The 22,588-nt window shown below is 33.1% G+C and overlaps 2 protein-coding genes and 1 pseudogene across 2 annotated transcripts; all 3 read left to right on the top strand.

Annotated features, from left to right (window-relative positions):
- The first annotated feature begins 1,974 nt into the window (after window positions 1-1,974).
- Window positions 1,975-6,979, top strand: LOC143547592 (DEAD-box ATP-dependent RNA helicase 15-like). The gene is made up of 11 exons (XM_077038980.1): window positions 1,975-2,104; window positions 2,720-2,820; window positions 4,756-4,928; window positions 5,017-5,248; window positions 5,325-5,443; window positions 5,531-5,587; window positions 5,927-6,111; window positions 6,337-6,481; window positions 6,560-6,643; window positions 6,734-6,797; window positions 6,901-6,979. Exons 1-11 carry the CDS (start codon window positions 1,986-1,988, stop codon window positions 6,909-6,911), a joined length of 1,290 nt encoding a protein of 429 aa, XP_076895095.1. The 5' UTR covers window positions 1,975-1,985; the 3' UTR covers window positions 6,912-6,979.
- A 5,496-nt stretch (window positions 6,980-12,475) lies between these two features.
- Window positions 12,476-15,470, top strand: LOC143547591 (putative polygalacturonase At3g15720). Its single transcript, XM_077038979.1, has 10 exons — window positions 12,476-12,552; window positions 12,642-12,761; window positions 13,059-13,196; window positions 13,430-13,591; window positions 13,771-13,806; window positions 13,921-14,128; window positions 14,224-14,305; window positions 14,717-14,825; window positions 14,933-15,049; window positions 15,128-15,470. Exons 1-10 carry the CDS (start codon window positions 12,550-12,552, stop codon window positions 15,356-15,358), a joined length of 1,206 nt encoding a protein of 401 aa, XP_076895094.1. The 5' UTR covers window positions 12,476-12,549; the 3' UTR covers window positions 15,359-15,470.
- A 5,287-nt stretch (window positions 15,471-20,757) lies between these two features.
- On the top strand, window positions 20,758-22,472 carry LOC143547590 (monolignol oxidoreductase AtBBE-like 15 pseudogene; annotated as a pseudogene).
- The last annotated feature ends 116 nt before the right edge of the window (window positions 22,473-22,588 follow it).

The following is a 22,588-nucleotide window of genomic DNA, read 5'->3' as shown; positions in this document are numbered from 1 at the left end:
AAGTCATCATCACAAACCAAACCAAATCTTCCAATTAGTGATGTTTCCTTAATTTTCTTAATTTTGTTTTGCGTTGTAAATCAAAATCAACACACTGTTCTTGTTCATGAAAGCATCAACCTCTTTAGAATGCGCTACCGAATAAACTTTATCACCAGCGGTCACCTCCATCCTCTTATTACCTTGGGCATATCCGGAGCGTATGCGCTTCAATTGTTTCTTCAGATCATCAGACAACGTATCATTAGCGGACATATCATCGATCAATTTCCTCAAAGTCTTTTGAAACTTCATCTTGTTCTATATAAAGAGTCGAAATTTGTAGCGATTTAGACAATGGTGATGAATGATTTGGTGTAAAACGGCATGGATATGTAGAAATATATAATTGGTGGTTTGACGAGGGATTGGAAGGATAAAGTATGTATTGATATTTTATTGTTAAAATCGAGTAGTATAATTGATGTTCTTGAGTCGAATATGCTCCATGATTTTATCGTACTCGACAAGGATCACCCGAACTATAAACGAGGTTGTTTGGCAATCTTGTGCCGATTTATCAAAAAGTGTGACTGATTAAGAGATGGTTTAAATCATTTTGTATGTTTCCGAAATTTACCTATTAAAAGCCTTATAAGCCATTAAGAGGCGTATTATGCAAATATTTTTAACATATTTCGATGTAAATTTCATTATATTATTCTAAGGCGTTTTCACATGGTACCTTGCCAATACAATTTACACATGGTACCCCAATAGTTTCAATAATTTATACAATTAACCTCATAGCCTTTTAATATTGAAACCCTCACGTTTTATTAAGTTACACAAACAACCCAATAAGTTTTTAATATGATATGAATCAAACCGATACCTACCGAGTTCCTATTACGTCCTTGCCGCAATGTGCGAGCTTAAAGCAACTAGTTGATATTTATACCTTGCTAATTAGTGGCCCGTGACCACACACAAAAAAATATATTAATAAACACTTAACTATAACTAAAGTGTTCAGTTTGGATATCCGAAATTTCATGTATCCGAAAATTTCGGATAATGCAATTTAAAATCCGAATCAATGCAAAGTCAAAGATTTGTGCGCAATCGAATGTGATGAATTCAGTGCTAGGACTACTAGAATTTGAAAGAGTGTTTGACTAATGATGGAAACCAGACTTAGGCCACACGTACTCGGTAGCGTTTTGAGTCCACAATGCCGGGGAGCAACCCCTCGACGTTTTGACTAGACAACATTGGAGGGAGAGAGTTTAGCCAATAAATTGTTTTGTTTGTATTAAAGAATTATGAAAATAGTAACAATAACTGTGTAATGATATGTAGTGTTTTGACTACGCTATATTTTTGCAAAACTCCACAAACATGACTGGACGTCAGATGACATACAACGTCTAATGATAAAGAGTTTTAACTACACATGTTTTGTAATCCAGCCAAACCACATACACCATTTGGTTAATTAATTTAATCGAATTGAATTTACAATTTACCAGAAATGTGAAATATAATATTAGAAGACTTAGGTTCTTCAGTAAAGACTCAAGTTCGAATCTCACATGTGTCACTTTTGAGTAGATATTGGTAATGAATAATTAAAATTAGGTCTTGTGCAAAGGTTATCAATTCGAACCCAGAGTCCACCTAGATTTTCATCCCACCGTGTGTTACACCCGAGAGTTCTGCTCTTGTGGTAGCACAAAGAACAAAAAAAAATAATAATAATAATAAATTTCAATTGAGTTTGTGACTTTTACCCGCTCTTCAAAAGCCAAAAGCAAACCCTAAACCCTTCATTCTCACTCTCATTCTTTCGACTAACGTTTCGTGTCTGCAGAAACCCTAATTGACACCTCTTCCTTTCAATTCAAAGGTCAGCTAATCAATCTTCAATCTCAATTCATCTTATTATTCCTACTGTATTACATCTGATTCGAAACCCTAATTTTGAATTGTCGGCGTCAATAGCAATGGGCGAGACAGAAATCAAGGATAACGACTACGAAGAAGAGCTTCTAGACTACGAAGAGGATGAAGACAAGGCGCTTGACTCCTCCGCCGTTAAAACTAACGGCGAGTCCGTTAAAAAGTGAGTCTGTTTATAACAGATCTGGTTACCTACAGTTAGAATTAGAAGCTAGGGTTTGGACAGTTTATTATTTGTTATTTTATTTATATACAGTTTTAATCATGTTCATATGTTTTGAGAATACACATGGCTCGAGCTTGCTTTGCTTTGACTAACAAGAGCTCGAGCTCGGAGCATTATTTTTTAAAGCTCGAGCCTGGTGCGTTTATAATTTATTAATTAATTTATATACGTTTTAGTTATTTTGTATATGTTTTAAGAAAAACCTTAAACAAGTTTAAGCTCTGCTTGAGCTCGTGTAAATCTGTAAACTAGCGATATCCGGGTTTGAGCTCGGCTGCGTCGTGTGAGTTTAATACAAAGAAGTTCATAAAAACGTCAAATATAAAAATTATTCAAGGCTCAAGCTTGCTCTTGATAACTAAGCGAGCTTTACTTGAGGAGCTCGAGCTCGAAAAAGCTCGGATCGTTTCGTGCTGTAATGCTGTTTACTGATCCGATTTCGAGTAGCTCGCGAGCGGCTCGGATTGTTTTAACCACTAGTTTTTAGTTATTTTTATTATATTGATTCTCTTGCGAATACACTTGTTCACTAAGGTTGGTTTTTTAATTTAGGGGGTATGTTGGAATTCATAGCTCTGGATTCAGAGATTTTCTTTTAAAGCCAGAGCTGCTTCGTGCTATTGTGGATTCAGGGTTTGAGCATCCTTCCGAAGGCAAGTTTATATTCTGGACCTTCTGGTTACTTTACTAGAAGTTAACAATTCATATATGGTGTTTGAATTCATGTGCTAATCTTGTTGGGCTGCTGTAGTAATTGTTATTTTTTAGTCTCTAGTCAGTTTTGAACCTCTGATTAGACACATAAAACTAGTTGCTATATTTAGAAGGGAGTTTGTGGTGATATTTGTTGGAGACTTGGAGATGGTCTTTTGTCTAAAATAGGATGAATTATGTATATTGTCTCACATTAGTGCCAAGACTTGTTGTTTATATAAAGGTGTTGGTTACTGTTTGTTCCATATTTAAAACATCTTACTTGGGCTTTATATAGGAGATATTATCTTAGTAGATGACAAGTTGGGACAAGTATCAAATAATTGTTATACTGTTATGGGTTACATATCAATTTTAATTTTAAATATGCTACAAGTTAGATCATCTAACAGCTATTCTAGGTGGTTAAATTTGCTCTGTCAAAAATAAACTATGGCCCAGTTTTTGTTATCAGACAACATATGTAAATTTTGGATAAAACAATTTTGTAATGTTTTTTTATTTTGTTCCAGTACATATGTATCCAGATTCTAGAAGGGTAATGCTAAGATCTATTAATGAGTATCATCATCTTTAAGGATATTATGCTTTTACTTTATTTCTGTTACTTGTTAGTATGAATGGAGATGTTTACTAGAAGTAAATACGCTTCATTCTGGAACCTTCCAGAAACTTCTTAAAGATTTTAGATATCAATCATAACATCTTTCACCTGAACAAGTTAAAAGAGCTTAACATTTTGTTTGTTTTTGGCCCATTGTATATTGTTATATTGGACAATCACTTGGGTAATGAACATAAAAAAATGTATATGCTTTCAAAACTTTATTTTTGAGTGCATTATACGTCTTTATATGATGTTGGGCAGCACTTGGGCAAAAATTAGTCGTGTTTTTTTTTTTGATTTTTTTGTTATTGATTAAGGGATCAAATATTAAGTTATGTATGTGTATAGACTATAGACTTTGTCTTTTTGAGTTAAACCATTGCCCCCCTCAAATAAGGTCTACATCTACATCAGAATGAAATTTCATGTTCACAAAACTGGAAATGTAATATACGTTAACACATAAAGTGAGGCTTTTTTATATGTCATTTTGTATGACTTTGTGTTATCTCTTGATATATGCACACCTATAAAGTTTACTTCTCTTTCTTGATAGAAGTGTCACTATTTTTTGTGTTACGAATTTAAGTTAAGATTATTATTAGGGTCTTCCAAGTTCTTCATCCAAGTCGCATTCTGTAGTAAGAGCTGCTATGTCTTGTTCATTATATTATCACATATTGCATTTTAACTTACTCAATTGAACTGATCTTATCCTTCATCAGATTTTCAGAAATATCACAGTGATAGCTTCTTTGGTTCTTAAATTGATTGAATTTGCTGAGTAATTTATTGACATAGTATGGATTGATACAAAGTTAAAGGTTTTTTATTTCTGCATGTTTGTCTCTATGATCAGTATGTTATAAACACAGAAGACATACCATTTCTCCATACATTAATTGTAAATTTAGAGTTAATGCACTTATCATCATTATTTTTTTGCCACGTTATAATCACATTATTAAACTTCTTATCCATGTTTAAAGAGCTTCTTATAATTTATATCAGGGCTGTATGAGTTTACAATCATTTTCTTCATTTTTAGAAGTCTTTGGGTTGTTATATATGTCGATTAAAATGCATGGGCTAATTTTGTATGTACTGCATAAGGTTTTGAAATGTGGCTTTTAACATTTTACTTGTACATTTTAAATTTTGCAGGTAAATAACTACTATTACTTGTGTCATTTGAAGAAGCAGCACAATGGTTTATTAAATTTATATTTCAAACAATGAGGATTTAATTTTTGTAATTCTTCATCAGTTCAACACGAGTGTATTCCTCAAGCTATTCTGGGCATGGATGTAATTTGTCAAGCAAAATCTGGTATGGGCAAAACAGCTGTTTTTGTCTTATCAACATTGCAGCAGATTGAACCTGTTTCTGGTCAAGTTGCTGCACTTATTTTGTGCCACACAAGGGAATTAGCTTATCAGGCACGTATTTCATCTTCATTAAAGGGATTTCATCTTCACTTTAAGGGAACATATAATCAGTTACTTAACTGTTAATTTACATCTACAGATCTGTCATGAGTTTGAGCGGTTCAGCACTTACTTAACTGATATCAAGGTTGCAGTGTTTTATGGTGGCGTGAACATTAAAGTTCACAAAGATCTATTGAAAAACGAGTGTCCTCATATTGTTGTTGGAACACCTGGAAGGATTCTCGCACTTGCCAGAGACAAGGATCTTGGATTGAAGAACGTGAGACACTTCATACTTGATGAGTGTGACAAGATGCTTGAGTCACTTGGTATGTTTTATATTGATGTCTTTTAATCTTCAAATTATTTTTTTTATATTAAATCGTTGTGTTTTCTGCTAAAAAGATATGAGGAGAGATGTACAAGAAATATTCAAAATGACTCCTCATGATAAACAAGTTATGATGTTTTCTGCAACACTCAGCAAGGAGATTCGCCCTGTGTGCAAGAAATTTATGCAAGATGTAATATTCTGACCTCAATTTCACTTGAATTTTTCTACAATTTATAGCTTTTCAACTTTTTTTTAGTTATAATGTTTGTTTTTTCAGCCAATGGAAATCTATGTGGATGATGAAGCTAAGTTGACCCTACATGGTCTTGTACAGGTAAGAGTTTGAATTAGATGGGCAAAATGAGTGGGTTTGATAATCGGTCAAATGGGTCATTTGTACGGTTTTAACTGATTATCGAGTTTGATTGGCCAAAAAAACTTGTCCAAACTCTATGTCAAATGATAATTTTGTTATGGGTCTAAACATTTACTGTATCAAGTATGATTAAAAGGCGATCTTGTTTTAACAATATTTGAATTTATTGAATACAATGACCATGGAGGTTTTACACGATATTCAACCTGTTTGATCTCTTTTGTTTTTTATATATTTGCTCGTTACATAAAACATAATCTTGAACAACCAGTTTGTGACAACTTTTTTTCTTTGCAGCATTACATTAAACTGAGCGAGCTAGAGAAAAACCGTAAATTGAATGATCTGCTCGATGCGTTAGATTTCAATCAAGTTGTGATATTTGTTAAAAGTGTAAGCAGAGCAGCAGAATTGAACAAATTGCTTATTGAGTGTAATTTTCCGTCTATTTGCATCCACTCTGGCATGTCCCAAGAAGAAAGGTATCGGTTACATTGAACTCAGTTAGTCACAAATGAGTTGGTTCATGTAATATCTGATCTAGAAATGGCTAAAATAGGAAAAAAAAACCATCAGCGTACAACAAAACATGTCAAAACTAGTCAAAGTTCTCCCACACTGTTTTTTATTGCGTTAAAGATAAAACGTTTCAAATCAGTTTTCTGAAAACCATTAACGCTGTATATATTTTGTAATTATATTTGTAGGTTGACAAGATATAAGAATTTCAAGGAAGGCCACAAGAGAATTCTAGTGGCAACTGATTTAGTTGGTAGGGGTATCGATATTGAACGTGTCAATATTGTCATCAATTACGACATGCCAGATTCTGCTGATACTTACCTCCACCGTGTAAATATTTTATGTTATAATTGTGATCATCATCTGATTCATCATCATCATCTGATTCTTATTGTGGTTATTTGACAGGTTGGTAGAGCTGGTAGGTTTGGGACCAAGGGTCTTGCTATCACATTTGTGGCATCATCGGCTGACTCGGATGTCCTTAATCAGGTATATATATTTTTTATGCATTTATAATTATTTTATGTCTACAAGACTACGATCTATTGTGATTAAAAACATCTTTTTGCGTGATTTTAGGTTCAAGAAAGATTCGAAGTGGACATCAAAGAACTTCCTGAGCAGATTGATACTTCAACATACAGTATGCTCTATTTTACTTATTCATCCATTATATTAGTTTGAAGCAGATATACAAAATTTTAATGTTTTTCGCTTTTATAAAACCTTTGTTCCTCTTTTTGCAGTGCCTTCTTAGGAATAGAGTATCGCTAAAGCAGTGATCGGTGGTGATAATCGCAAAATCATTGTTTTTGTTCTCAAATTTGAATGTTTTACCTTTCGTACCGTTTTCGATTCTTGTACTTTGGCTTTCTAGTGACGGCTCATTTGAAAGTTTATTTTTCTTAGATTATGTTGTATTTGATCGGCATGTTGAGAATTATGTAATTGGAGAGGTAGAAGGATATTGGCAATGTGTATGCTAGAAACAGTTCATTCTGCTCAAGGATCTGAACAAGTTATGATGTTAGGTTGATTTTGAACTTGATTAAGAGGTACATAAAAAAACCCCAACCTGGAACTACTGGATCCGAAAAAAACCTGGAACTAATTCTTTTTATACCCAGGTTTTTAATACCCGAGTATGTAATTAGAGGTGCACAAATCGGTTAACCAATAACCGGTTAATTTTCTAACCGTTTTTGGTGGGAAATAACCGGTCAGACCGGTTAATCGAGTCGGGTACTAACCGGTTTTGATAATATGATTAAAAAAAATTGGTTGATCAGTTTGCAATCGGTTTTGAAATTAATAATATAAACTAGTTACTAACAGGCGGTTAGGATCAGTTAGTAACCGGCTAGGATTGGACCAGTTAGTGATTGGTTAGACTTTCGAGTACGAACCGGTTAGAAACCGGTTAACTAGTTTATGTGTGCACCTCTAGACTACGGATAGGGTATGCATTTCAATATCAAAACCCGTACTTGAACCGGACCCGATTTGTATACGGTAATACTTAAAAACCAAAACCGGTTCCATACCCAGAATCGGGTTTTTCTAATATACGAAACTGGGTTTTCCAAATACCCAATCTATACCCGAAATTACCAGAAAAATACCTCTAAAAAGTGCAATACTACAACCCCATTAAAAACAAATCTATACCCGAAAAAACCTGGAAAAAACCCGAAACTGGGTACTTGAACCGGACCCGATTTGTATACGGTAATACTTAAAAACCGGTTCCATACCCAGAATCGGGTTTTTCTAATATACAAAACTGGGTTTTCCAAATACCCAATCTATACCCGAAATTACCCGAAAAATACCTCTAAAAAGTGCAATACTACAACCCCATTAAAAACAAATCTATACCCGAAAAAACCTGGAAAAAACCCAAAAATAACCCAAAAATAAGGTTTTTTTCAACACCCATAAATAAGGTATTCAAATAGTAGGTTTTAGAATACCCGGTTTTATACCTGAACCCGATACACATGATATGGTTTTTAGAGGCAATCCCAGACTTGAACCCGACCTAGGTATTGCCAATACCGATATTCCAATACCCTATCACATCCGAACCCGATTCCATACCCGGAACCGGGTATTTGAAAAAACCAGATATGTGCACCTCTAGATAGATGGCTTTAGGTCCTTTGCCATGTACCTTAGTTGGTTAAGGGGGCGTAAGAATTGGAACAATAGAGTAGATTGTTAAACCTTAGACAAGTGAATCAAGAACACCAAAGACGATATTGCATAAAACGTTTATGCGACTCTTTTCATTAATAAGAAACAAGAACAAAATACTTTCTACCACACTAAAAATAAACCTATTGATGGGTTTATATAACACCCACAATTATAATCCTGCTCAAATTAGAAAACATAATCATACTAGACTTCTAATTTATTTAATACTAATTAAAAGATAACTATGACACCAAGTTATTTCAACTTGGTCCATGAACTTTTGATCTCCACCAAACCGCCCTTTGAGATCTTCTGTACCACCCTTATACTTTTCGTATTAACCATTCGGGTCCTTCAAGTTGGTATTGCACCAAGTTTACACTCCTTCTCAATACCAACCACCATTGTTCCTCCAAGATCCTTCACATCCTGTAATGCTCTCACCTCTTTGAGCTTGATTCTTGGATTCGACTTTTTCACTCTACCATCAGGGTTCTTTTTCCTGTTGACAACTGAGCTAGTTTCGAGATTACCCCTGTTTTGAACTGCATCACTTGGTTTCAGACAGGAAACAACTTTTTCTTTCTCAACTTCATGACCAACTATCATGATACTCAAAAACAATTCTTCCGTCTTCACTTGATGCATGCTCCCTCTCGAACTTAACTCCTTCATTCGATTGTTCATTCGGATCATCCGAACTATGCATGAACCTCATGCAAACTCCAACATCAACTTTGTTGGTTTGTTGACTTTCAACGTTTTCTATTCCACCATGACAACCCGTAACATGAGACGGAACTATCTCCTCGTGCACTTCATCCAGCACGATTTCTTTCACGTCTTGTTCGGTTACTATCACGGTTACGTCTTGATCAACCAGTCTTTCTTCTTCAACCACAATTTCCTCATCATCTAAATTCAAAATAACAATAGATGATTCCAAGGTTGCCTTCAATTGATTCGACTTTGGCACTACTTCCTGATCTGTCCACCAACAGGAGCCTACTTCAAACCATTCATCTAACAGATTCGGTTTGAATTCGGTGTCAACTGCGTAATTTTTCTGAACCTCGGCCATATTAGCATCCACTTCCCATGGTTCTTCTTATTTAATAACAGCTGCATTACCTTCCTCCTTAGGTTCTCGACAGTATTTTGCCATATGCCCTTTTTGTCCACAGTTATTGCACCTAAAAGGAAACTGCTTTGGTTGGTACCTTGATTCCTTGTTTCTCTTCATCCGATGAATCTTCTTCAGAGTTTTCAACTCGACTCTTTCTGTTCCATTCTTTCTTCTTCGGTCGTTCACGTTTCTCGTTCTCCCAGTACTTACTCTTGCCTTTCTCGCCATACCGGTTCTTATTTTTGTTGAACTGATGCTTCTCCTTCCTTTCGACATACAAAGCTTCGCTCTCGCTTTTAACCGACACACCAGCTAACTGTTTTGCTAAGGCTTCTTGACTAGCAAGAATATTTTCGAACTCGGTTATACTCGGTTGGGTCGCCCACCCTTAGATAGCGGTAACAAAGCTACGATACTCCGGCCTTAAACCGTGGATGAGTATCCGCTTCATACGAGCATTGCTAACCCGAGACTGTGGATCGAGTTCTCCTATCTCGCGACATAAATTCTTAACTTTGCGAAAATGTTGTGCGATCAGAAGATCTCCTTGGGAAACCGTCATCAACTCACCTTCGACTAGTTGCAATCGAGCATTGTTCTTCTTCGTAAATAAGGTCTCCAGCGTATCCCACACTTGCTTTGGGTATTCGAGTTCTTGAATATGATCAAGAACATCATCATCAACCGTTGTCTTGATGATAAACATAGCTCGGCCCGCTTTCACCTGCCACTTCCCGATAACACCGTTAATATCATTCGTGGGTTGTCCCGTCTCGGTATCGTTAGTTACCTGCCAAAGATCTTGACCTTGAAGATACGATTTGATGCATGTCGACCATTGTTTGTAATTGCTCTGGTTCAATTTCTTGATTCCTCCAGCCACCTGAAATTCTACCATATTGTTTCCGTTTCGAAATTGATTAGCACTCTTGGTTTCTCTGATCGTACAGAAACCTCAAAAAAAAACCCACCGATCAATGAGATAATGATAATACTCCAATATGGAGACTGTTGTTGATCGATATAATAAAAAAAAACTTTGTGAATTGTGGTTGACTTTCTGTTCACCAATTCCCAGAAGATAGGTGACTAACAAAGTGGAATTGCAAACTTAATAATTGCAAATCGTAGATAACTCAACGTAACACCCTTTTGTTTTCTTCGACGGGGTCCACACAAAAAGAGACTTTAACTTTTCTTTGAGCTATGCCTCATACGCCTCAATCTAACAACAAAGACAATCGGAAACTTTAACACGTTGGATCGGAACTTTAACCGGGATCGGCTTCTTGGCCTCTTATGTCTTTGATTGAAAACGACTGCAATCAAGACTTGCGGCTGATCGGAAACACGAGTCTGGATCGTTAGGCTCTGATACCACTTGTTAAACCTTAGACAAGTGAATCAAGAACACCAAAGACGACATTGCATAAAACGTTCATGCGACTCTTTTCATTAATAAGAAATAAGAACAAAATACTTTCTATCACACTAAAAATAAACCTATTGATAGATTCACCCACAATTATAATCCTATTCAAACTAGGAAAAATAATCATAGACTTCTAATTTATTTAATACTAATTAAAAGATAACTATGACACCAAGTTATTTCAACTTGGTCCATGAACTTTTGATCTCCACCAAACCGTCCATTGAGATCTTCCGTACCACACTTATACTTTTCGTATTAACCATTCGGATACTTCAAGTTGGTATTGCACCAAATTTTACATAGATCGCTTTGTCAAATTTTTTTAATACAGGATTTGTTACACATGCTCTTACTTTTGAAAATAGATACTAAGTTTGTTTTGATACCACGAACTCGATTATTGTATGTTCTAAAAGCTTGCAGTTGATCTAAATAACTACAATTGTGTTAATAGATTTTACATATCATCTTCAACACACACTAAATACTAGTTTTGATAGCTTATGCAATGTTTATTATCTTGAATGTCAAAGGTTGGAAAATACGAAGACTATATTATTTACACATATTTAGGTAAACATTTAAAAAATAACCATAAACATATGAACAATATATTTTAATGAGTTTTATACACAATTAACATAATATATGCATTTGTATGTGAAAAGTAAACAAAATTTTAAAAATATGAAAAATTTATAAACATAGATAAAAGATTTAGATTCTATATTTTTACACGTAAAAATTTAGTGCTATATAATTAACCTCACCTATAGATTAATAGAATATTAAAATTGATTAGATTTATGATTTTTTTTTTCTTTTATTAAATTAAAAAATATTTATTCTTTTAAAAAAATATGCCTAGTTAAAAATTTCTTTACCAAGTCCGTTTCAACTTAACTATGGGATTAAAATCATAACTTAGCTTTAATTAACAAAAACAATATAAAAGTAAATATGATTACCAATGCAAGCTTTATATCTACCAAGCTATAAGATACATCTACAAGACTTCGTGAACATTACTTTCTCTAAAATAAAATAAAATAAAAACATTAGGAATATTATAAACGATGGCTAAATGAAACGAATTAGGATTCATACATTAATTGTCTTCCAAAGAACAAAAACATACAAGGTAAGGATCACTGTTTTTGGTTTATTATAAATGACAAAATAAAAAAAATGCCAAAAAGTATTATTTCCTTCTTAAATTTTAATTTCACATAACTGTTTTATTTTTTTAATTGTAACCGATATATTTAAACTTTTATAAAATTAAATACACTTCATTTTAGGATATCTAATACAAATCATAAATATATTGTCTTTCAAAGAATAGATACTTATTCCACGATTTATTTATCATTTTTATGGACATTTTAGACAAATAGAGCAATAAAACAAAAATGGTTAAAATGGAGAATCCCATTTGATTCTTAAATTTCTTCTATTTGTTAATTCAAGATTCGTTTTTACTGTTTTGGAAGTATTAAAAATTTAAAGTTATGACTCCAAATATTGAGTTCTTTACTCTCTTCATTCATATGCATACATGCTTGTGTATATATACCTCAACATTTGATCATCATTGTCATCCATATAACAATTTCTACCGTAGACAAAAGAAACATGGTGAGTTCTATTTCATATAAATCTTGAATCTCTAAATTCATTGATAGCATAATGATGCAATTTCATTCTAAATGTAATTCTAATCTTAGGAGCAAAGGACAATATTGCTTATTGTCTCGTTGGTTTACTTTCTACAACAAAGTTCAGCCGCTGGTTACAACATAATGCAATTTGGTGCCAAGGGTGACGGTCATACTGACGATACACTGGTATGTATCATCACGTTTTCTTCCCATCAAGTCCATATTTTAGGTTTAATGATTCGGACTATGTCTTGCTTTTTAAATTATTTTTATTTCGTTACCATTTGGGTCTTTGTTCATAATTTCAACTTTCTTCTTCTAGTCTAATCAACTTCTAGTTTTCTAGTTTAATCCAAATACAAAAACTAATAAAACATTACCACCTCTCATTTTCATGCATAAGTTATTACGTTGTACAATAATGGTCTTATTATTGTTATTGTTATTATTATTATTATTATTATTTCATTTTTCTTAAACAAGGCGTTTGAAAGAGCTTGGCAAGTGGTCTGTCATGATGTTGGTCCGAGTTCAAAGTTGACCATACCAAAGCCCAACACCTTTTTAGTGAGCCCAATTAGCTTTCAAGGCCCATGCAAAGCTTCCCGAGTCCATTTGGAGGTAAACCTTTCTCTTTTAATAGCAGATTTTATACAAGTAATTTATGTCGTTTAATCTAATAATAATACCTTCGAAAAGTAATAAAATGAATATATAACTACCACAAATATATTTCACAATAATAAGTAAAGTGTAACATAAACTATCAATAAATAATAAATAATGTGTTTATTTGTTTTACAACTAACATAGAGTTATGGATTGAATACACGTACGTATTCACTTTTGAACAGATACTAGGAACTATCATCGCTCCCCTAGACCCTAGATCGTGGAATGGTTGTGAGACTGGAGCATGGATGTATTTTTACGGTGTCAGTGGCTTAGTTATTGACGGTGGTGGCACGATCAATGGTCGTGGCAACGCTTGGTGGACTAAAAAATCTTCAATATATGTACGTAACATAATCATGTAAATTTAGGGGTTGGCTAATATACCCCACCTTTATAACTTTTATCCTATCCCATGAAAATGTTAAATTAATTCAACTTTACATTCTTAAAAAAGAAAATATTTTTGAGATTCTTAAAATGATCATATATATTTGAAATAACCTATTTTCATTTTTTGTAGATACAAGAAGAATCCAATTGTGACACACCACCAACGGTATGAAACCTTATCATAAGATAATAAGTATTATTATTATTATTATTATTATTATTATTATTATTATTATTATATGCCACAATTCAAAGAAAATTAATGAGCATATTGATGTAGGCAATGCACTTTCAAAGTTGCAATGGGCTTCAACTAAGAAACCTTCGTCATCTAGATAGCCCGAGAAACCATATCGGTCTTTCGCAATGCAGTTATTCAACTCTTTCATACTTATACATAGCTGCACCCGCGAATAGTGCTAACACTGATGGCATCGATATATCACATTCAACCCAAGTACGAGTTAGAAATTCAGTCATCAGAACCGGTAAAACATTTGTTTATTTACCATTAAATGCATTTATTTTTTAGCGCGACATTTTGTTCGATGACATTAATTTAACTCGTGTTTACAAACATTAGGCGACGATTGTATAGCTCTAAACAGCGAAACCTCTCAAATCAATATTAATGGCATATTTTGTGGCCCAGGACATGGTATAAGGTAAGTATATACAATATGAGCAACTATAGTGTGTTATTAACATGTTGAATCAAGCCCGAGCTTAATTAGAACCCATGTTCATCTATAAAGTTGAGGTTAGCTCGTTTCAAGCTTACTTCTAAAGCTCGACTTTGACTCATTAATTGTTTTTTCAAGCTCTAGTTTGGTTCAGCTTTGACTCATATTTTTATTAATCAACTATTTTTGTGATGTACTTGTATTCGTCGTATAACTATTCTTATATACGTTTTACAACTTTTATTTATAGCATTATATACATTATTTAGCCGTTTTTACTAAACATGATATAATAATAAGGTTATTTAGGCTCGCGAGTCTACCAAGGCCCAAGCTTGTTTTAATGAATAATTTTACGCTTGTGTGGGTGCTTACTGGAATCTTTATTTTTAGTATCGGAAGTTTGGGAGGAAATGGCGAATACGATACGGTAGAAGGTATTAAAGTACAAAATTGCACGTTTTCTGGAACAACAAATGGAGCTAGAATCAAAACATGGCAGGTAACGACTCGTATAGAGGCACATGGTGTTTGAATAACCTATGCCTATATAAATAATATATAAGATTAAAATGCATGGTCGTTTCATCTATGTGATGATATATACAGGGTGGCTCGGGATATGCTAGAGATATCACATTCGAGAATATAATTCTTCACAACGTTGAAAACCCTATTATTATCGATCAATTTTATTGTCCAAATAAACACGATTGTCCTAAAAAGGTACGCTATTTTTTTTAACCAAACATTATATTCATGTCAAGAAACAAATCTTAATTCTTACACATTTCTTGATTTCAGCCATCTGCGTTGAAAGTCAGCGACATAAGTTACAAATCATTCTTTGGAACATCATCATCTCGAAACGCGTTAAATTTTGATTGCAGTGACAACGTGCCATGCTTGGGCATTTTATTGGATCAGGTGAACATAAGATCGAGTGCCCAAGGAGAAGATACAACTGCCTATTGCAACAATGCTTACGGGACGAGTTCTTTCTCAAGGCCGGCCGCATCGTGTTTATTGAACTAATTGTTAATGCACATTTGTGTAATGCCTTATTGCAACTATGAGATTGCTAGGTTAAGTATTATAAGTTAAGGATTATGATACGTTTGGTGTAAAATTCAGATGTAGCTTGTTGGCCAACTATGTTATTATACAAGACCATGTGCTAGCAAGTTTAAGTAAGATTAATCAGATATATATTTATAATTTTCATATCTAGTCATGTTTTCTGTCATGCACATATTTGAAAATCTTAAACAAATAAAGGTGGATTCAAGTAAATTTCGAAGCATGTTTAGTTGCTATTTTGAATGAAACGTAAAGAGCGAATTGATATAACTCATTAAAATGAAATACAACGAATTTGGATTGAATAACTCTCAATATAATAATAATAATAATAATAATAATAATAATAATAATAATAATAATAATAATAATTAAAACCAGTTACAAACTCATAACCATAATCTAAGTCTGTCTCCGAGATTTCGAGGGTCCAAGACGATGAACTAGAACCATTAGAACTTAGCGCAATTTGTCACCAACGCACTAGAAAAGAAGAACCCAAATCCATTATTTTGTTTATATTTAGGTTGTTTGGGATTCCTTATTAAAGCTTTTATAGCCTTTCCAAGTCATAAAAGTGTGATTTATCAACTTTTTCTCCATACAAAAACCAATCCCAAATACCTTATTACTTTTTAAAAAGTTAGTAAGTTATAAGTTAGCAAAAATAAGTAATCCCAAACACCCCTTAAACTTTTGGATAATTTTCAGATCCTTATATATACTATTTAATAAACAAAGGTTTTCTTTACCACGTGTCCTCTTCCTACTCCATCCTAATTCTCAAAATCCTGCCTCCCTTCTGAATCCTTATATCACTCACAAATCGGATTCCTGTTTCACCCTATTTTGAAATTATAACCCCAACAACCGTCTCATCATCCTTGATCCTTGATGTTAAAAAAACGCTAAACCATTTTTGGCCCTTTCCTAGATAGCCCGATCCTTAATCAGATCCCTTAAACTAGAACAACCATGTCATAATCCTTGCTTAAACCCGAACAAGCAGATTCTTATCACCGCATGTCATCATCATCCACATCTTCTCGATCCGCCAGCGACTTAGGTATACCGTTTTTTCTAATTGTTTGTTTTTCTATGTTTTACATACAATTTTGTATATGTTTGTTGTTCTGTTAGGGTTCCGTTTTTAATTTTGCTTTTATGTTTATTTTTCGTTAATTGTTATCGTTGAAGGAGATGTATTGTTGTTGAATTTGTTGTCTCCGTGTTTAATTTCATTTAAACCTTAATTTTGCTTTTATGTTCAGTTTGTAAAAATTTTTTCATGTAATTTTGTTTTCATTAGTTCAAACACTTGAGCGTGCATATACACATTATAATGAATATTGTGTAAAAATATTATTCATTGGTGGAAAGCTTTCTATTAAAATAGGTTATGAAGTGGGGTTTGGTGTACAACTTCTAAATAAGTAAAATTTTCACAGGTTGCCATTTTAAATCGTCGTTTTTATTCAAAGAACACGAATTATGCCAATGAAACTGAAGCAAACAATTGTCCAACGCAAGTAAATCCGAGGATGATGTTGAATGGATGAATCAGATTGCAGAATGTCCTGTTTATCATTCTTCAGTTGAGTTCGTTTTGAATTAAATCAGATTGCACTAGAAGCAAACAATCGTCCAATGCAAGTAAATCAGATTGCACTAGAAGCATCAAAATATGCTGAGTTTTGATTATTTTTTTACTTTACTAAATTAATGATTACTTTATGTTGTTTTGAATTAAGTTAATTATTTGCAGGTATATGCAAGATTGTTCCTCCTTTAATCTCTCAATCAGTCTCCACATATCTTAATAATTGAGCCGTCTTCAATATTTAAGGTATCAATCATCGTAATCGGCCATCGTCTTCAATATTAAAAGAATAAAACTAGCCTGCTTTACATCACCATTTATACTCAATTATCAACATTGTTTGCTATCGATTCATAACTGAAATCATTTTGAAATCATCGTCGTAATCAGCTCATTATATACCATCTTCAATATAAGATTTGTATCTACATCTCTTTATTATTGGATGCTCGAATTAATATGGTTACTTATTTCTATTTCCAAATCCTCGATTTCGATTTAATGTTAATATATGGTTTAAACATGTATTTGTTGTTTTTATGACTTTTATCATCCAATTTTTTTTTAGCCTATTACTCAATATCCTTTAGAATAGGTTGCAGTTAAGAGGATAGATTGAAGACCATGTGTAGATAGATGGTAGGAAATCTGTCGGTCAAAATTAATAAATGGGCCATTTTGTGAACACCAGAACTTGAAGCATAACTGTATATTAGAAAGACTAAAGTAATTTGAAATTTATGCATAGCTGCATTCAGTATGTTTTTTAAAAAACTATACTTAAACAAAAAAAGATATAGTAAACATAATTCTTTGTTGCATTTCAAAACAATAACACCTAACTCGATTAGGGATTATATGGTTGTTAATACGTTGTTGACAAATATCAAAATTCCAATTCTTAATGGGTTGGAAAAAGATAAAAGTCTAATATAGTGTCAAATTTGGATGAATTTTATGGCACTTACTACATTAGATTAAGTTTGTGCAATCCTGTGATACATTCTTTTTTTTTCTACCTAAATTATTATGAATTATTGTTGACTGCGTAGTGACCTGTTATATTCACTATTAATTAAATTAGTTTTTGATTGTGCAGGGGTCCTTGATCTTTGCGTCGATTTGTGCCTTTTTGTGTTTCTTTGCATTTGCTTCCCATAGCCCATTTCCAGGTAAGTTGCTTTGCTTATGAATCTTTAAATTAGGGTGTGCGTGGTGTGGTTCGGTGCGTTTTTAAGATAAAACCAAACCAAGAACCAAAACTTAAGTTTTTTGAATTTTAAACCGTTTGGTTTCGGTTTTCTCGGTTTCGGTTTATTGGTTTTCGTTTTGGTTTCTGTTTAGTTTAAGTGTTTTCGGTTTTGGTTTTGGTTTTTGTTTTTGTTTTTGTTTTTGTTTCGGTTCCCTTTCGTTTTTTTCGGTTTTTTTCATTTGACCTTGAAAATTTAGGCCGAAAAAGAAGTTGTGGAAAAATAATGAATATAAGTATCAATAATTTTGTTAATTGTTAACTAATTGATAATTATGCATTTTGGTAAAAATATTTGAGTTACATGCTTATTAAATTCTTATAAATTATTTAAAATAAAAAATAAATAACAATTTAGAAATTCGCTTCGGTTCGGTCTTTTCAGTTTTTGTTTCATGAAAAAACCAAAACCGAAACATAACTTCAGTTTTTACAAAAGCATAAAACCAAGCCGTCAGTTTTTGTTTCGGTTTGGTTTTTACTGTTTGGATTTTTCGGTTTCGGATAGGTTTTTTTGTTTTCTTGCACACCCCTACTTTAAATCTATTTGTCTCCACTAATTGCTATGATTGCTTTTCTTTAAGTGAAGATATCTACATGTTCTTGACGTGAGGATGGTTAAATATGGTTGTTAGGAATGGGGTTTTTTTTCGGCTCTTCAACTTTCATTCTTCATGTAAGTCCACAAATTTTTTTTCTGTCCATTTTTTTCATTTGGGTCTGAAATCTTTAAAATTTAATGGTCATCACATGCATTTAGAGAACTCACAAGCTATAATTTTTGTAGTTAACATTTGTAAAAACCTTATCTTTTTAACAATTTGCAGGGTTTGATTAGCCATTTTGCTGCAATGTTTCTTCAAACTGTGATAATTTGTTTGGTTTAATTTTGTTCTTATTTAATGTAATTCACCATTTTGTTTATTCTTTTCTATCATGACATGAATAATTGTATCATTTATATTGTGTTCGATCATTTATTGTATAGCAAGCACATTAATTATTCTTTTTCTTATAGTATGGTCATTTATGTTGAGATTTTGTTCTCTGGTAAACGGGTAAGTATTTATAAGGTATTTTTTTCGTGAAATATAATGCTATATGGTAGCAAATGCTATATTTACATATTTATGTTTGTTTAAGCACACTTATCTTCTAAAATATAGAAAATTTTAAACCTTACTATTAAACAAGCATGTGATATCTATCATAAGTTTTTTGTCAAGTTATAATTAATGCATTAGTAAAAACAGTATATAATTTAACTATAACATATATTTGTACCTTTTATACTTAATAGCCAAATTTATTTATCATGACTTATTATTATTGATACTTTAAATGTTTTGAACTTATAAAATTAAATTTGTTAACACGGGTACTTAACCTAGTACAAACATAAATTATTATCTTTTCTACATATAATTTTTTATAACAATTGATTATGTTATATATTATAGAGTATAGACCATGATTTGGTATATAATTAGAGATGGACTCGTACTTATAATTAAATAGTACTTATAATTAAATAATGAATAAAACTGAATTTGTCTACTAATATTACGTCCAAAATGTGGTTAAAACTTAAAATAACAAAAAAGCGTATTATAGGATCGAGGAAACATACAAAACAACGTGTCAGTTTGAATGCATGTTAATGTTTTGGTGGCACTTGTTTATATACGACGTGTCACAACTCACAATTGTCATGCAAATTTACGTTCTCCGAAACTTTGTACTATAAATGTGTTCACAGAAACACCTTTTGTCTTTTTTGATGAAGAAGACTTCTGTTCAATTAATACACCATTTTTCAGTTTTAAGAAAAATTACCAAAATAGAAAAAAAAAGAAATATAAAAAATAGTCCATTTTTAACCATATTGACTTATTAATCCCCATTTTAAACCAATTACAACAAGCCAGGTTAGCCAAGTGTTCGCTAATTTTAACCTATGTTTTTTTATACTGAAACTCATAAAAATGCAATGGATAACAACTTCTAATCAATCAGAAAGTGACACGTGTTTATCCGTGTGCTAGTTAAGCTTACCAACTAGCACGCCGGCTTAGCCAACACTTTCAAATTTAGCTTAACCTCATAAATTTTAATATTCATATTAAATTTAGCCTACGGTTTCAAATTTTAATCCATAAGCTAAAATTCGAAAGCGTGCGCTAAACTGACATGTTATTTGGTGGATATATAAGCCTACGAGTGGACACATATCATGAAAATTTGAGTAAGAAGAAGATAAACCATGCTTTACTTTGCATGGATAAATTATGTCTTTTTAACCGACTTGACTGTGGCATGTTCTAATTGGTTTAAAATCAAGATGAGTATGAAATGCTATGCTTACAAATATGTGTCTGTTTTATACTTTACTTTTTATTTATTATAAGTTGGTGTAAGGAGCCAAAGATCATTCAATACATACCACCTTAGTTTTTAGAAGGAAGAAACTAAACCAACAATCTCTCCTCTTACCTAAAAGAAAACATGAAGCTATTGATCAAAACCAAATTTCAACCATTTATCCTAGTGATTATTAATATTATGGTTATGCTAGCTTCATCATTCTCACAAACCATAGATGATAAATTTCATCAATGCCTCATTAAACATTCATATTCCACAAACTCACAATTCATGTTCACCCAACACCACACAAACTATACATCTATACTTGAATCATCCACCATAAACCTTAGATTTTCCACCCCTAAAACCCCAAAACCACTAGCCATAATCACACCCTTAACATATTCCCACATACAATCAACCATACTTTGTTCCAAACACTTTAATATCCGAATTCGTATCCGAAGTGGAGGACATGATTATGAAGGCCTTTCCTACACTTCCCATGATCAAACCCCCTTTATAGTTCTTGACCTTAAGGAACTACGGTCCATAACCATCGATCCGGCTAAAAACACTGCATGGGTCGAATCCGGTGCAACCCTTGGTGAGTTGTACTATTGGGCATCTAAGGAAAGTAAAAATTTAGCATTCCCGGCCGGGTTTTGCCCCACAGTTGGGATCGGTGGGCATATAAGCGGTGGAGGGTTCGGTGCAATGGTTAGAAAGTACGGTCTAGCAGCCGATAATATTGTTGATGCCAAGATTATTAATGCGAATGGGCGAGTTCTTGATCGAAAATCGATGGGTGAAGATTTGTTTTGGGCAATTAGAGGTGGTGGAGGTGGTAGTTTTGGTGTTGTGGTAGCTTGGAAGGTGAATCTTGTTTACGTTCCTAATAAAGTTATAGTTTTTAGTGTTGCAAAAACTTTAGAACAAGGTGGTTCAAGTCTTTTTAACAAGTGGCAATACATTGGGCATAAGTTAAGTCAAGACTGTTCATTAGAGTCATTATACAACCTGTTTTAGTTGATAATAATGGGAAAAGAACACTTCAAGTTATGTTTAACTCGATGTTTCTTGGCACGATTGATCGTCTCATGAATATTGTAACGAATAGTTTTCCTGAATTAGGTTTAGAGGAAAAAGATTGTAGAGAAATGAGTTGGATCGAGTCGGTTATGTATTTTTCTTACCATGATGGGGAAAGTGTTAATATGCTTAAAGATAGGAAACCTGACCCGAAAGTCTACTTTAATGCTAAGACGGATTATGTGAAAGAGGCGATACCCGAAGATAGGTTGGGAGAGATGTGGAAATGGTGTTTGGAGGGTGACAACCCGATTATTATCATGGAACCGCACGGTGGAAAGATGGATGAGATCGAAGAGACGAGTATACCGTACCCTTATCGAAAAGGGTACTTGTATAGCATACAATATTATGAGAAATGGGATGATGGAAGTGTTGAGTTGTTAGAAAAACATGTAAGTTGGATGAGAAGGATGTATGAGAATATGACACCATATGTGTCTAAGGATCCAAGGGGGGCTTATGTGAACTATAGGGATTTGGATTTAGGGTTGAATGATGAAGTGGATAACATAAGTTACATGAAAGGTATGAAGTGGGGGGAGAAGTATTTTAGGGGTAATTTTAGGAGGTTGGCATTGGTGAAGGGTGTGGTTGATCCACATAATTTCTTTCATTTTGAGCAAAGTATACCACCTTTGGTTATGAGAAATGGAAAGAGTGAGATTGAATCTTATAAAAGCTCTCAAGGTTCTTGTAATAGAGTCATCCTTGGTTGTTTTCTTTTGTTGTTTTTCTTAATAAGTTTCTTCTTGAAGTGAAGGAGATGATAAGAAGGTATTAGTAGGATGGTTCTTTTGCATATTATTTAAGGATGTTTGTTTGATGTAGATTAAATAAAGGAGCATGTGTTTTAGTAAGGGTGTTTCACAGTCCC

This window comes from Bidens hawaiensis, unplaced genomic scaffold, assembly GCF_021521415.1.
Source record: "Bidens hawaiensis isolate Kalapana, Puna unplaced genomic scaffold, B.hawaiensis_p1.1 tig00014763_1, whole genome shotgun sequence".
In the NCBI taxonomy this organism is placed as follows: domain Eukaryota; kingdom Viridiplantae; phylum Streptophyta; class Magnoliopsida; order Asterales; family Asteraceae; genus Bidens; species Bidens hawaiensis.
The sequence above is the reverse complement of the archived record's forward strand: the minus strand, read 5'-3'. Positions and strand labels throughout refer to the sequence as shown.